We start from the raw sequence: 17,335 nt of genomic DNA, 5'->3' as shown, positions 1-17,335 counted from the left end.
AAAAAAAAAAAGAATTCCTCATATCAGTGAGGTCATATGATACACGTCTTTCTCTGATTGACTTATTTCGCTCAGCATAATACCCTCCAGTTCTTTGTTTTTGAAATCAATAGAAGAGAGAGATTAACTTTTGTCTTTGTGTTTAAAATTGGATACACCCTAAATGATGCTGGCAGAGAAAAAGGATACCCTCCTTCTGCATTTCTCTTTATTTCTTCTCTCCCCTCCTTCCTACAGAATTGCAGTTGGTCAAAGTTGTCTATTTCTGACAACTGAGTTCCCAGAGACACCCAGTTTTCTCATTGGGAGTCAAGACCATTGAGTTTCCATCTGGTTCTACCTGTGAAGTGTAAACATCATCTGCCTTCTGCCTCCCTACTTCTTTTCATTCTAAATACATTTGGTTATGTATTTTTAATGTTAATATTGGGGAATAAGACTAATATTGGTATTTTCTGTCTGAAATGTTTCATCTCACACTGAAATCTCAACCAGGATTCAAGAACTATACTGAATGCCATTTCTATGAATTTGTGTTTGATGCTTTAGTACAATTTAAGAAATAAAACAAAGCAAAAACCCAAGCCTCCATTATTTCTACTTGTTTGGCTCCATGACAGTTTATGAGAGGCATGGTGTAAAAAATGATATGGTATATGAAAATCCACAGAAGGCTGACATATGGAAGAATAGATGCCTCCTTCAACAGCTATGCTTGTCATCATGTTAGGCATTAGCAGTGTCATGAAGGAGCAGTAGTTTAAATAATGAGCCTTGGTGGAGACTCCTATTAACTAAATTCACAGGGTCTAACACTGTATTAAATCAGAAAGCCAAGTTATTTATTAACTGCTAATGTGACTAAAACATGTGTCTTTAGGCCAACAGATTTTTTCTTTAAAGCAAGCTAATTGGTAAAACAATTTATAATAAAAACACTTCTTAGTAAATATATAATCAAATAAGGATTTTAAGCATACGCCTTGACTATTTAATGATAACAGATCAAGAAAGGCTGAAGCATTTGTCACCGTAATAGAATCGTCTTGTCAACTGAACTGCTAATCATAACTCATGGCACCGTCACTTTTGGATGGGACAATGCTTGAATGGTCAATGTTTGTACACTTCCACAGTAAAATTTTAACTAAATTTCTTTCAACTAATTTGGAAGTTTAATTCAGTATTACTTATAATCATCAGAGGCTAACAGGTTGTACTATTATAGCACTAATATATTTTACGTGTTTTGGTTGAATGTGTAGAGTTTCTCTTTTCTTCCTCATTACAACTGTAAATTTCTTTAAATCAAGAACCATGTCTTGTTCAGCTTTATATACTTATATGCACATAAGAGGAAATACCTAAAAGTTATAGATTCAAACCTTCAAACATTACTCATTTGATAACATAAGGAATGTTATCTAATCTTCCTAAGCTTATTTGTCCTCTATTCAATGAGTATAATAATGTCTATCTCATTGATAGATTTTGAGACTTACTGCACAAAAGCAAATTGTAAATGATTATCACTGTGTCTGGAACATAAAAATTAAGATTTTGAGTAAACATCTTGCCTATTCATCTACAGGTTTTCTAATAAATACATAGGGTTTGGAAAAAGCAAAAAAAAAAAAAATGGCAGTAGTATATTGGCTTGTATTTCTCATGTATCTTTCTAAAAAGTCAAGGGGCATGGTTCTTAAGACAACTTTTGTTTGATTTGACCCAAATCAGGTAAGTAGGAAACAAAGAAGGAATAGGTGGAAAAAATAATCACAAGTCCACAGAATCATTATGAAATAGTGATGGGAAGCTTTAATGGTTTCTCTAGTATAAGATAAATAAGCAGCTTACTGAGGTCTTACTGGTGAGACAGAAACACCTAAGAAGTCATGCTCTTGATCCTGAAAGTCTGAACTCCTAGTCAATGCATTTCTTATAACACAAAAAAGCGAAATTGACAGTGAGGCTATTGAGCAGACTGTCCAGTAAGAAACAATTTTTGGACCAAAAAAAAAAAAAGATTTGTAAGTTCAATGAAGTATAATAAAGTTATATCTTCTACTGCCTTTTATTCCTAGAGATCACAATTTGCCATCTCTATTCAGTGTCAAATAGCATTAAAAAATAAATGGAAAATCTGCAAAGAAAAGGATGAGAATTTATTTTAGATCAAAAGTCAGAACTCTAATTTATTTACAGTCAGACCTGGTTAATCAAAATTACTTTGGTTCCTCCATCATTATTCAGATCAAAAATCTTTTAGATTTACAAGTCAATGGGAGACACATTCAGCAAGATTGGCTTACTAATTAAATCCTACAGAATTCTAAGTATGTGACTCAGCTAGGTATGGATTACTCAATTGTGATTAAATGTTCTACTTGGCTAAGTATTTATTTTCATAGTATAAACAATACGTTAGAGTCTAGCATGTAAAAACTTGAATGAATCAGGAGAATGTGATTGCCTAAGCCTATGGGCAATCTTGGAGGTTAGCAAGTAAGAGAGAGAGATTTTGGTGCCAAATGTTGTTAGCCACACCATAACTTCCTGACTCTATTTTGACAACTGATTCTCATTTGGCTACTGTCAGAGACAGATTGGTATCCTATATGATCTAGAGTAGATAAACCCTTTCCTCAGTACTCACTGGTGTTGCCTCTATCATTCTTGGTTTCTAAGAGTCAGAGTTTCCATATTATTTTTTCCTATGCAATTTGTCTTAAAATATCACTTTAAATTTTCTCCATAGATATGGCAGATTGATTTTTCATAATTAGTTTGCTCCTTGTTTTTCTTTCTGTTTCCCCATCTTTACTATGAGAGTAGAACGCTGGTCCTCCTCCCTCCCTACTAGGGGAGCAAGTCCAATGACTCTCACCTGCTGCTGTCATTTTCATTCATTACTTCTCAGACAGAAGGAGTGGCAATGATCTGTTTGCTTTAGCAAGTAAGAAGCAAGTGGGGCACCAGAAAGGACATTCACTTCATGAGGCAAAGAATCATATAAAAGAAAAGACTACTTAAAAACCAAAATCAGGGTGCCTGGGTGGCTCAGTTGGTTAAGCGACTGCCTTCGGCTCAGGTCATGATCCTGGAGTCCCGGGATCGAGTCCCACATCGGGCTCCCTGCTCAGCAGGGAGTCTGCTTCTCCCTCTGACCCTCCTCCCTCTCATGTTCTCTGTCTCTCATTCTCTCTCTCGCAAATAAATAAAATCTTAAAAAAAAAAAAACAAAATCAACACAAAAAAGCCTACATCATCATCTGTGAGTAATAATATCATTCTCTTCTAATTCTTAGGAACTTTAGTAGTCAATGATATAATTTGGAACACTATCAATTACTAACAATCAATAGACTTAAGATAATCTTTTAAAGAATACAAGCCTTTCTTCTTGGTCATTTACCATCCTGCCCCAACCTACATACGACTTTTAACATAGTTCCCCAGAATAGAAATACTTGTTATCAAAGAAATACTTGTTACCTTTCCAATAAATTAGATTTTTCCTGGCACTCTTCTATATTCTCACTTTTGAAGAAAGTTCATACTTTGTGTCATTATTATTTTTCCCTGATATGCTTATGCCATCCAATTCCTCAGAAATTATGACTTTCTAGAAAGATGCTTATGTGTCATTCAAGACAACTATCATGGATACTAAAGTTTCTTTAATATATGTGATTCTAATATGTCAAGCCTAACCTGTAAACTCAGCTTTATTTTAAGGCATTGCTCTATCAAGTTGGGCTTTGTTTCCTTTGTTTATTTTTCTTCCTGTAATGCTGTTCAGCTCTAACAGTTACTGTACACGAAAGGAAAACCTGAAAAACTGAAGAGCATATGAGGTCACTCTTCCTCCTCACTTCCTTCAGAGCATTCTTGGTAAAGACAACTAAAAAGCTTTGTGGAATCCCAGGCTGACTGTGTTAAAAAGGATAGATGTCCTTCACAAATACATTCTTCAATATAATCAGCTAAATGATAAGAACATTTTATAGCACTGCTGAGGTTACCCACATTTTCACTTTCAAACCCAGATCTGCAAACTACCCTCCAGCAGACGATGCTATTGTTCGAAACAAACAAACCAACTTTACGTGTGCGTGGATAGGTTTCTCTATATTTGACACCTAGGCAGGAAACCTAGATTTCTAATTATATTATTCAACTGTCTGCACTTCATTAAATAACATATGTATTAAAATCAACATCCTTATGGCAGATTTTCTCTTTCTTCCAGAAGTGATTTGAAATGTAAAAAAGACAAAATAAGAATAATGTATGCTTTGTACAAAAGAATGAGAGGCTTATCCAGGCAGTATATAGTCTGAATTATTTATTTGGCGATAACATAACAGAAAAAGCAAGACATGGTTTCCAAAGGTTTCAGGGAGTCTTTAGGATCACACACATACCTGTGGCACATGATCCTTCAGACACTACAAGTATCTCGCTCTGCTGTTTGCAGGCAGCCTGCCGCAGGTAGCACTCATTCTGGTAGCTCTCCCCATTGGAGCCACACACAGGCACGTAGTCACTGTTGCACTGGGGGGAGGGGGGGCGGGCACAGAGATAGAAGCTTATGGTTAGTACTGGAGCCTGCATACCTTTGACACCTCGAACAGAAATAATCATTTACAAAAGAAAGCGGTTGTTTTCATTTTCAGCAATCTCCATTGTATCCATGAAAGTCTTTGACCTTGCAAGAGCATCATTCAAAGATACACAAAAGTAATGTCAAGTCAGCTAATCAGTCATCTGATTCAGATGGGGTAAAAAGAAAAAGCTTCTAAATTGATCAGGGTAATTCCAACAAAGTGATCTGGGCAACAATACTGAAAAGATACAGCAACAAAATGTATCAACATTATTTAATACTGTTTTTCAGATATACACCTATCTGGCTTGGTGGAAAAAATCAAAACATGCTATAATATTCAAGTTATTAAAAATAGGTAATGCCTATCTGTGTTTAGAATAGAAGTATGCAGTTGAAATGCCAATGAAATCAGTTACTCCTTAGTATGTTTCTCTTTCTGTTTAATTTTAATCTTTACAAATTTCTAAATATTTGGATAAGACATTTGGATTACTAATTAATTTGTCATATATCTTTAGATATTGGCAGATATAGTGCAAGAGAAAACAACAGAATATGGAATACAGGGGGAAAAATCAACAACTATTGAACTATATGTAAACTTTATTGATTATTGGAAAGTATGACTATTAATATATATTTCATAAAGAGAAAAGTTCATTTTAAAACAGCCTCATTACATAAAAGTACACATTTTACAATGGAAATTAGGCAACCTACAAGGTATACTCATCATAATATAATCACACTCTAAGGCATTAGAGATACTTGGCTGTGTCCTATACCTGCTAATTACACTAGAGATGTGATTATCTCATGATTACTACTACTGATGTGTTTCATTGTTTAATTGTAACAAATGTAATAACCAAGATGATTATTTAAAAGTATCCACCTATGCCAGAAATTAAGTAAAGCAAGTCATACATACACATGCATGTGAAAACACTTTTCTGTTTTCCAGTTCTTATCAAAATATTTGGATTTTTGATGGCTGTAAATTTATAACACATACAAAATAAATGAACGATCTAGTGAGATGGCTAGGAAAGTTTTAATATATATGATAATAAACCTAAAACTCTATCATAAGTTAAATTCAACTCAAAGATATATGCCAAAAAAGGAACAAATTTCCAATAAGGTTACAATCTTATAATAAAAACCTGAAATTTATTTTTTTTACTCTATTTCCTTAGAATATCTGTACTTCCTCCTTTTCCATCAACCATTTAACTCTTGATCTTTGCCTTAATGTAACAATGGCTTAATCATCCTAGTTATTTATACATGAAATGGGATAAGTCAATGTTCTCTGAAATGAAAGTCTCATTTTATGAGTCTTTGTATCTGTTATTGAAAAAATGAAATATAGCTTAGTAACGGTGATATACTTTTCTTGCAATACGCATATTATGATCTCTATAATTGCTAAGACAATGATTTAGATGTTAAATCATATCTATTTAGAAATTACTTACATGTGATTAAAATGATTTAAATATTTTAAATATGACATATTTTAGAAATCTTCTTTATTTCTACAATTTCTAATCTAGTTATTCTGGAAGCCCTCTATGCAGTATTTCGTTTTCACAGTTACACAACTGGCTCCCAGACTCAGTCTATCTATGTGACTATATTTTAAAACTGTTTGGATTAGAACCTTTTACTAATGAGGATCTTTAACTCAACAGGCATTCATTTCTGATCAGGTGATACCTGTATAAAGGCTGCCTTCCACAAGATTTCTGAAGAGATATGTATTTTTTAACTTACATCTGAGAATTGACCTACCATAGGACCCCAAATCATTATCACTACTGAAGAAAAAAAGGCAATGGCAGAATGTCAGTGAGGAGTCGAATTCTCCAGTGAACAGCACAGAGGTAACACCAACTAAATGGGGCTGGTGCTTATGTCAGAACCATAGCCTGAGAGGCAGGTGGATGGACAGGTGCTTGATAAATGTGCTGTGTTCTGGACCAGGGAGGATTTATGAGGACCCACTAACACTAAAATGGTATCTGAGCTAATGGAGGAGAGATCAGAAAGAAATGAACAACTGGTAACATATAATAGTCATATTCAGTAGACTTGCTGACACTTTTAGTAGGCAGAAGAGAGTCAAAATTAGTGTGATGGCTGGACTAGTTAGCTTCTCATGTTCGGGTCCTAGCATTGTTGTCTTTGGCTACCTTTTAATCTCCATCTTCAAACCTGCCTATAACAGTTTGTAGATTATTTGGGTCCACATTTTCTTCTCTCCAATCCCTGGAACCTCTCTATTTATCTTTCTTATCTACTTCTGCAGAATACTCAGATGTAGTCAGTGGACGGGGGTGAAGGGTGGGAAGTATTTATTATCTCTGTCAAGTGCTAGTACACAATGCTGATATGCATCTTAAAATATGGAATAAACTGATAAAGCACTCATATGCCACTTCTGAGGGATGCAGTAAGCCAAATGTGAACAGTGCGAAAAACAGAGCTGCCAAGTTCCATGCACAAGCCAAAAGGGAGATTTGTATGGAGCTGAAAAGAGCTTAACTGTAGATTATCAGCACGATGTTTTTGGCCTTTAGCACCATGACTTGCACTCATTAGTATGAATAATATGAGGAGGAAGCATACTTTAAATCATTATGGCTCAGGAACAGGAGTCTGGTCCTAGTTTCACCGATTTCTCTCATTGCTCTTGTGTACATCACTCAACTATTAAATATTTAACAAGTTTATAGCTCAATTTCCCCAACTGAAATGGTTAACAAGGGTATTTGGGAGGATTAACAGAGTCATGTTTTTAAAATACTTTGGAATATTCATCTATAAAAAGAAAAGTAAATTATTTGTCTCATGATAAGCATTTTTTAATATAGTTGATGCACCGTCTAACACTGACACCAAATGCACATATTTAAATTAGAGAAATAAAGGAAAACAGAATAACCCTGCTCATAAAAATAAGCTAAGTACTATGTTAAAATACGCCAAATTATTGGAAATAGTTTTTAGTGGTAATCATGATACTGCTCAGTTTCAGACGAAGGGACAGATTCAGATGTTAAGTGACTTGCTAAAGGCCACCTAGTTGGCTGGTAAGAGAAAAAACAAGACTCAGGCCCAGATGGTTAGACCCATAAATGTATGTGTTGTACAAACTTCCTCTCAGGGGAAAAGTGATTATATTTTCTTAAGATGTTATAAAAATCCGAAGTTTATTTTCCAAATATGTGTTTTTCAGTGGAATGATTTTGCTCCAAAGTGTCCACATTGCTTAAGAAAGTAGCTACATATCACACTCATGGATTCAATGACTTGACACTCTAGAATATATGGAATTCATTTTACTACAAACGAACAAAAAATGTATGTGAGAAGTTTTTCCATATGATTTATTGCTTGTTTGGTTAATAAAGATTTCTTTCAGCTGAGATTTCAGCATCTAGAAGCCATGTATAACTTCTTTTTTATAGATTGTCGGCACCTTCCATACAGTCTGGCATGTAGAAGGTACTCCACAGATGTTAAGTGAATTCTTGTTATATTCCCAGTTGTCAAAGGCTTAAGAATAATGGCTTAGGATATGGTTATGTTTCTCTTCCAAAAAAGAAAAAGATAAAAAACCTGCACATGTCCCAATCCTTTGATCATTCCATAAGTAACTTTTTCTTCTCTGTAACCACATTTCTTTAAATGAAAGAAAATATGACTTTAAGAGTAGGCAAGCCTGTGGCTATGGTGAAAGTGACTCTGTGTGACTTCTCAGGCTAGGTCATTAAAGGATACAGCTTCTATTTGGCTCTTTCTCTCTTTCTGGATGCTTGCCCTTGACACCCAGCCATTGTGGTATGAGGAAGCTCAAAGTAGCACATATGGAGAGATCCACATTAAGGACCAAGGTGTCCAGCTGACATATGAGTGGGAGCCCTGAGAAGAGTACAGGACCAAGCCTTTGAGTTCTCTCCCTCCCTCAGTTAATGCCAAGGGAAGGAGAGATGAGATGTTTCCATTAAGCCCTGTCCAATTGTAGATTCATTAGCAAAGGAAATGTTCATTATTTTTGAGCCACTAAGTTCTGGGCAATTTATTATGCAGTCCTAGTAAGTGGAACAATTGTACATCTAAAGCATGCTTATTAAATGCAAATACTGAGTATTTGAAATAAATAATATCTAAAAAACAGAAGGCTTCATCATATTTTTAAATTACCAACTGATATTTGGTCATTGTATGACCAATGCTATCTATCAATAACTACATATGCACGCTCCTTCCTTCCTTCCTTCTTTCTTTCATTCATCCATCCATCCATCCATCCACCCCTCCATCTAATTGTCTCTAAATTTTTCTCTCCACAACTGATTTATCGGATTGACCAGAATGCCATCTGATAGATAGGAACCAGGTTCTGCCATTTCTGGAACTCACATTATCATCCAAAAATCAGTTGTACTACCTTTGATATTGAATTGTCTACAATAACTTGGTATTGTTGTTGCTGTTACTGATATTTTCATTTGCATGAATAATGTTTTGGGAGAAAATTAGACTTGGTTTCAAAGGACCTAGGTTCTTACTTTAAGATCACCACTTAATGATTGTTATTTATATTTCTGGGCCTTAATTTCCTCATCTGTAAAAGGAGGAGAAAATAATTACCTCACTTGGCTGTAATTAATAAAGAGGAGAATATGTTTATTTTCAATCATCTAAGAGAAGTGAAGGCAAATACATGTTTATTTTAGTGTTCCAAGTTGGAAAACTATAGATCACATACACACACTTTTCTTTGAAATTTATCTCTCAGCTAGAATGACCATAGTTTGCATCCTAATTTGAATGAAAGAATTTGTGATTGTATCTGTAAAAACAGGAGAAACAGAGAGTAGATGACCTCAGCTAGTTTAGAATAGTATGTAGGAAAATAGATTATCAGGACATCTCCCTTTTCATCAGAAACTGAGGGGGGGGAACCCTCAAATTCATTGTAATGTATTGGAAAGGACTGAATCAAGATAGTTTTAGTCTAAAATATCTTATTATTCTTTGCACAACTTGCACATTTTCTTTGATCTTCAACTTAATCCAGCCACTCTATATTCTTGCTATGTGTAGAGTTTAAATTTTCCATGAAGGAAATGTTTATTTTCTCTTGACAGACGTCTGACAACTATTACAAAGCACAAGCTAATGGCAGTAGTAATCTCGCAGCAAATTTAAATGCTACAGGTATTAGGAAAAAAAAATACATTTTAGTTCCTTATTCAAACTTGCATTCATTGCCCACTCCCTGACCTATTCCACTCAAAAAGTATTTAAATTAGTGACAAATGTAACTGGCTGGCCAAAGCACGAAAAACACAAATATTTTTGTTGATAAAAGTTTTACCAAAATCCTTTGTGGAACCTGAAAACTGAACACAATTTCTTAAATAAGAAAACCATACATCCCTTTTAGTAGCATGCATCGATTTAGATTTTGTGAACTCCATTATTTTTCTCTTGTTGAAATCTTGTTAGAATTATGGCTTTCCATTTGAGGAACATTCTTTTTGGTTCATTTTGTACTGTTTATGAATTCACTTCTTATGTCTACCCTTGGTTATGAAAGCAAGACAAATTTATGGGAATCACAAACTGAAAGGGGGGAAAATCCACAAGATGCTTTGGGCCTTTAATTAACGATTTATCCCCCTGTATTTTCTCTTTAGTTAACATTTGGGGAAAGTATGAATTGGAGAGTTTTCATGCTCCATCTCTCCCATGTAGTTCATTGAAAGAACATAATTACATTGTTCAGTGTGGCTGGAGACCTTAGAGGTTGGTGTCACATGCATATTAAGTAGGCACAAATATGTTTTTTAACACTATAGTATGGTCTGAAGGAGTGTAGCATGGTCACACCAATACTCACCCACCAGCAGGTGGTGCACTTTGCAGTCGTTTTATTGCTTTTCTTAGAAAGAATAATGTCCAAGCAACTTTGAGCTTATCTACAAACAATTCAAACTATATTTAAATATGAATTCCCTTATCTCTCTCACTGGGAGGTTGAATTCAATTTAAAATATTCAGTTTCATCAACAATTCTAAATACTACATACTATAACAATTGTTTAGACCTGAATTTGAGTTTATGTTTTCATTTGTTCTGTACCTTTTTTCTTTTTCTTTCTTTCTTTTTTCTTTTTTTAGTTTTGCTTACAATCTTAGAAAAGTTTTCCTTGATCCCACTAATATAGTTGTTTATGCACATATTTCCTGGTTGAACCCTGTGTTAGATTTCATGTGTATTTGAAAAATCCAGCAACACTTAAAGGTGAATATAAGACATTAGTACAACACCTATGATAGTTGAAGGTATGTATGCTTGTATAAACATTTTGAGAGAAAAGAAGGTTTATAATTTACACGGTATAAAGCATTTGTTAGATGATGACTATAATAATGACATGAAGAGTTCTATCTTCAAGAGATACTCATAACCTAGTTTTGATGATGTCCCTTTCTTTAAAAAAAATTAATTTTTATTTATTTTTCAAACATGTGGTAAAGTACATTTTTCTAACATTTATGAAATAACTTGCAGCTATTTGCGCTCTCTTGGATTCCTGGGAGATTCAGCTGTAATTGAATGTGGTACCCATGAAAAGTTGATATATATATTAATAAGTTCCATGATTTCAAAAACTAGCACAGTAGTTTTGAAGTCCCGTTAATAAGGAGTTTATTTAAATACATAACCATTTTGCCCGGAGAGTAAAACCCAAAGCCATTAAAACAGAGCAATATGATCAAAAAATGATAGCCCCAATAAAAAAGAACAAAAGTTCGAATCCATACTTCCTATCCATTGATTATTTTGGCTATTAACCCCAGCAGTTGATTTATAAAATGCATGCTAGATGGGACACATAAACATAATTTACCTCAGACACACCAACAGAACAACCTGAAGCTTTCTACCTCCAGTGGCATTTATAACTCTGGCATACACATTTCTCCAAAAAGCTATGCCTTTTTGACATCCGTTGGCTCTCCTGGTAGTACAGCGCTTTTGCGTGGTGCGAGATTTCCTCTTAGCTTGCATAGCTATAAATTGCCAAAGGAGATCCCTCCTTTGTAGTCTCATTAATGAATAAGAAGATATAAAAATCAGACTTCTTACCTTGAACTGACAGACGCAAGTCACAGTGTCTCCAATTCTTAAACATTCCCCATCAAATTTACAGGTGTTGGTGTCACAGAGGAAGAGATCATTTTCTCTGTCATCATAACCTCAAATTTAAAGAGAATACTCCAGTCATTAAAAAATGTTATAGACTTTAGCAAAAAAAAAAAAAAAAAAAAAAAAAGCACTATCTTGAAGCTTTAAAAGAATTGCTCTAAATTTTAATTCCAATAACCACAGCTGTACTGCAAGGTCATTCTCTACTGATCACCTCCAAAATCTAGTTAAGTGATCAATATTCATTTCTTTTTTTCACAATTCCTTTCTAGTCAATTCTCTTTTAATATTCTTTTTTGATATTGCTATTTTATTTTAACCAAGGTTAATACTGGCAGCAGTGAATGAAGGTTTAACACTTGCTTCCTAGCTTCCTTAATTTTTTCTTATTAAGTAGACTATAGTTTATGACCCCCAAACTCCACATTTTAGAAAAGAGCTGGTGATGGTCTCTGAGTGTCATTTTACCATTTCTCCATTCTTAATCATTCTTTTGCTTTAAGATCTGGAACAACCCCTTATTTGGAATGTCTCCAGACAAAGAAGAAACAAAGCCCCAATAATAAAGATAAACAGGCACAGCGTTTTCTGTGATGGTCTGTCTGGCTCAAATGAAGATTGATCACCTCTAAGTTAACAGGGGTGGAGGGGTGTGCCAAGTTCTTGAAAATCTGCTTGGAAAACAAGTTTATTCTTCTTAGTTTCTGCAGACCTCCTTAAGATACCTGGCTAATAATAAATTTCTTAATTGCCAACCTCAATTTCAAATTTAAGTTAGTTATTTCCTAAAACAATACTATACTTGGGATGAAGCAAACCAGTCATGTTGGACTACAAAGCTGTGACCATTTCAAACAAGTGATTTTTGCAGGTTGTTTAATATATCTATGATAAGGCACCTAAAAAGTAATTAGACACCTGCAAAGTGGAACTTAGCTTTTCAAAAATAACATATATGCACCCATGAACCACGAATAAGTTAAAGTAAACATGTTAAATTTTATAAAAATACCAAATTTAGAAACTGCCAAAAACAGAACAAAGGCAATCTATTGACCCAAATCTAATAGGGTTGCAAATCTCAACCTGTCTTTAAAAAGCACAAGCTACAATGATGCATAATAATTTTCCTCATGCAATTTACATCAGTAACAACCTAGAACTACATATTCTTTCATCCTATGAGTTACAGTTGGTCATTCCCACCTCTCCAAAGTTACATACACTTCAGCTTACATACATCCCTGGAAGCCACTTTATTCAGAGCCAGATTTAACTACAGCAGAATTATATTTACAGAAGATGAAAAATTACATGCACACTTGCTAAAACTAGAACAAACCAGACCTAGGGGACAATACCCAGGCATGTTAATGCAATTTAAAATGCCAATGAAATCACACCAGAATCCCGCCAGGGTATACTATGGGCTGTCATACTGAAATGCGAAGCCAGCTCGGAGTACAGCAACTCCCGTCCTCGGGCCCTATTTAATTAGGAGGCTTCAGCAGAGCAACGTCTGCCAAGCTCTCGCTTTCAGACTCTGAAGGGACCCAGCGAGCAAGAAGAGCGCCTGACCCATTCCAAGGAAGCCTGCCCAGAAATGGAGTCAGCGTCCACCAGGGTCGGTTCCGCCCGCCTGCGCATAAGCCTGCCTGGCTCAGTTATGCCCACCCAGGCCTGGGAGACCGACGAATGAATCTTTTCTCAACTTCCCTTCACCATCAAGGAGCTTAGGGGGGCAAGAGAGAAGCATCTCTGGGCTGCAAAAACAACGTCTTTTGCAGCCAAGTAGACTAGGAGGATGTGAGAGAGAGGAAGAGAGGGAGGGAGGGAGAGAGGGAGGAATGAGGGAGGGAGGGAGAGAGAGAATGAATCTCTTGAAACCTAAGCTCCTTCGGAATCCGTGTGACCTGGTCTTGAAAGCGAGACCGGGGCACCTCATGGCACTTTTGCCAGGAATCAGTGTTCCTCTACAGTCATTATTTGATTTATTGCTTTCTCGCTTGTTCTTTCTCATAAAGTTATTTCTCGCTCGTTTTAGCCAGACTTTTTTCTTTAATGATGCGAAAGGTTCCGTTTTAGTCTTTCCCCCAAGGACTGGTGCTCTTTGCGATGGATCCACAAAACCATCCCGTTTAGTATTTCTTGACATACCCGCAGTTCTAAGCGCAAGGATGCGAAGGTCCCTACACCTGCACTTTCTGCCCACCCCAGACCCCCTCGGCCCCCAGCTTCCTTAGCGGCCTGGAATGGTTCCCTGTGCTCCTCTGGGTGGAGGTCGATAGTCTCAGAGGTCTGGGGCAGTAGGAAGCGAGGGGCCGAGGAGACGCACTAAGGTAGGCTGGTCTGTGCTGGAAACACGTTTCCCCCGCGGGACTAAAGGGGTCGGCGGCTGCGGTTCTGGACTTACCGGAGCAGTTCCAGCCGGTGGGCGTTTGGCAGTCACTTAAGGAGGTAGGGAAAGCCGCGAGCTTCACCGGGCGGGCTACGATGAGTAGCATCACCGGCAGCAGCAGCAGCCAGCAAAAGCCCTCGCAAAGTGTCCAGCTGCTGCACTGCCGCGGGGACTCCCACAGCACCATGACTAGTTCGCGCAACTCTGCAGTAGCAAACGGCTTCCGAAGAACACGCGATCGCGGGGGCCGGGCAGCGGGCTACTGAGCATCCCGCGGACGGCGGCAGCACGGGCGGCGGCGGTGGCAGTGGCACCCGACGGGGAAGCAGCGGCCAAACCCGCGCATGGTCTCCAGAGTTTCAGAAACATCCAGCGACCCGGCCCAGCCCCGGGAGCGAGAGGGTCGTCCGCTGAGAAGCCGCGCCGGAGACTCGGGGGGCTGCTGCCATAGGAGGGGGCTCTGGGCAGCCAGGGGGTCACGAGGAGACCGGAGTCCAGAGGGCAGAGGAGAGGAGTCCAAGGAGGCTGGGTGGAAGGAGAGTCAAAGCGCCCCACAGCCCAGCAGCCGCCTCTCGCGCTCTGCCGCCCGCATCCCTCTGGCGTTTGGGAAGCAGCAGGTCCTTAGCCCGCCCGAGATCACGTGGGAAGAGGCAATCGGGCGCTGATTGGCGGAGCGGGATGCAGGTCCCGGGAGGGAGGGGTCGGCGAGGAGGTGCAAGGAGGAGGCGACGGCGGATGCCACAGATGGGCTAGCTCGCGAGGCGCTGGCCCGAGTGGGGCTGCGCGGGGATGGCTCAGGGGAGAAGCGCGGGCTTCGGAGTGGGCGACTCCCACACCTTTATATACCACCTGTCCTTTCACTCTCCGCCCCAGGACGCCCCCTACCGAGCCCTGGGTCCGGTCTAGGGCCCCCGATCTAGCTCCCCTCTTCAGTGCGTGACCCCGGGCCTCGAGTACCCGCCGCGGCTGGGTGGCGTCTCTCCGAGCTGGAGCTGGTGAGGGCGGAGGTGGAGGAGAAGCGGTAGCAGCAGGGCTGAGAGGGGAGAGCGGGCCCAGAGACGGTGTCCTGCTGGAACCCGGGGCTCCTGCGTGCCGGACACGCCGCCTGTAACCGGATTCAAGCTGGGAATATCGCGGCCAGAGCCCAGGGACCTTTCTTGAGGGAGGTGCAGAGACCGGGAGAGGGTGAGAGGCGGTGGTGTGAGAAGAGCTCTGGCCGGCCTGGAAGCAGCCCCGGTTCCCACAGGAACCTGCGACCCTGAGGCTGCTCGCCTAGCTGACTCAGCGAGCCTTCCAGGCTCTCTTCTCTTCCTTCCTCCCTCTCTCGCTCTCTGCTCCCCTCCCTGGCCCCCTGCAGCTCCGACCCTGCCTGAGGAGCCGAGGGTTTGGAGCCTTCTCCTCATCACACGCTCCTCTCCAGCCAGGAACCTATTAGTGTGGCTGCCTGGGAGGTGCGGGTAAATGTGTTTCGGAGGTCAGATTTGGTCCGCACAAGTGGTCCGAGAGAGGCAGGGAGGGCTCCTCGGCATCAGCAACGGGTGGGTAGCAGGCGCATCCTCCAGGAAGCGGCTTCCGAGAAGAGCGGCTCACTTTGGCGGCGCGGGTGGCGGCCCTGGGCGCTTTAGCGGATCTCTCTGCCGGATCTCCGGTGGCCTGGGGAGGCGAGAAGGTCTAACTCCACAGGAGTGTGTCGCTCAGTGCCCTTCGTTCTTTCGCTCCTGCCGGCGCTGAGCAAAGGCGTAGCGGGACCCGCCTTCCGCCTGCTGCATTCTTCACGCAGTTAGACACTCTTTAGCCTAATGGTATTTCAGGCGCTAGTAACTGGTCCAAGAGCTTCCCGGGACACGGATGGAGAGGAGCATCTTTCTGTAGTGACCCGGGTCAGTGTTTTGGATGACCTACAAGGAAGAATTTTCTTTTCTGTGTGATTGCTCAGTGATTCAAGATTTTTTTTTCTCCCTTTTTTCCCCCAGCACCCTCCTTCTACATCTCTTTCCCTCCTTCTTGCCTTTCTTTCCTCTTCCTCCCTCCTTCCCTCTTACGTCCCTTCCTTCCTTCTATCCTTCCTTCCTCTCTCCCACCCTCCTTCTCCTTCCTTCCTTCCTTCTTTCTTCCTAACTCCCTCCCTTCCTCTCTCCCCCTCTCTTTTCCTTCCTTCCTCCCTCCCTTGCTTTCTTACACCCTTCCTTCCATTTTCTTTTCTTTTCTTTTTTTTCTTTCCTTTTCTTTCTTTCTCTATTTCAAGAGCCCTCATCTCTGTTTCTCTCTTTTTAAATCTCATCTTTCCTTCTGGTCCCCCGAATTTAGAAAAGCATATTTGATAGCACCTCACAGGCAATTAGCGTCCATCTCCAATCACTTAAAAGAGGCACCAGTACACTTTGAAATCAGGGACTATCTATCTTTCGCAGGCACCGCCAGAAAAACAAATTGTGCCCGAGCTATCCTTTTAAGTACTTTAACCTCTAACCTCCTCCCACTTCCTTGCTTTTTAACTTCTCCTTTGAGAGATGTGATCGTGCAGCACCTCAGAGCCTCAAAGAAATCTCATCTTTTTTCCTGTGTGAAACCCATTCCTTTATCTTACATCTCTGCCTCCGCCCCAAGATTACCCCCCAACCCTCGCCCACGGCCAAAGATTTCTGAACCTCAGTGTCTCTCGCTCCCGGCAATTAAGCAGCAGATCCCAGCATTCTAGTCGGTGGCATCTCGCTCCTCACCGACAAAGACTCCATTAAAACAGATCAATTAGACCAGACGTTGGAGGCATCAGAAAATCGGCTTCTAGACAGCGCAGCTAAATTCTTTAAGGAAACGGAATGCCTGTTAGATAGAGCTGCCAGCCGATATTGCAAAAACAAGGAATCAGAGATGTCTTTAGCTGCACCCTTTCAGCAGAAGCGGCAACATAAATATACGCTTAATGTAGATCTAGATTTAAGAACTCCCAGTTCAGAGTGAGAACATGTCATTTTCCATAGCAAGGCTGGTGTGGTAACTAATCAGGCTTATGAAAATAAGTCATGCTTAAAACTAAAAGCAAAGTCCTTAAAAGTGTTTACCAGTAATTATGATAATGAGACAGGACCTGCTA

At 39.6% G+C, this 17,335-nt stretch overlaps 1 protein-coding gene across 1 annotated transcript in view; it reads right to left on the bottom strand.

The window, feature by feature from the left end:
- Positions 1 to 15,236, bottom strand: part of TMEFF2 (transmembrane protein with EGF like and two follistatin like domains 2) — a 226,238-nt gene extending 211,002 nt beyond the window's left edge. The window contains exons 1-3 of the mRNA XM_006727832.3: positions 14,257 to 15,236; positions 11,784 to 11,893; positions 4,428 to 4,557 (exon numbers count right to left, since the gene is read on the bottom strand). Coding sequence (XP_006727895.1) covers positions 4,428 to 4,557; positions 11,784 to 11,893; positions 14,257 to 14,428 — 412 coding nt within the window. The 5' untranslated portion in view covers positions 14,429 to 15,236. The remainder of the gene's footprint in view (positions 1 to 4,427; positions 4,558 to 11,783; positions 11,894 to 14,256) is intronic.
- Positions 15,237 to 17,335: the final 2,099 nt, after the last annotated feature.

Source organism: Leptonychotes weddellii, chromosome 3 (genome assembly GCF_054177405.1).
Source record: "Leptonychotes weddellii isolate Sample4059 chromosome 3, ASM5417740v2, whole genome shotgun sequence".
Taxonomy (NCBI): domain Eukaryota; kingdom Metazoa; phylum Chordata; class Mammalia; order Carnivora; family Phocidae; genus Leptonychotes; species Leptonychotes weddellii.
This window is presented reverse-complemented; position numbering and strand designations above follow the sequence as displayed.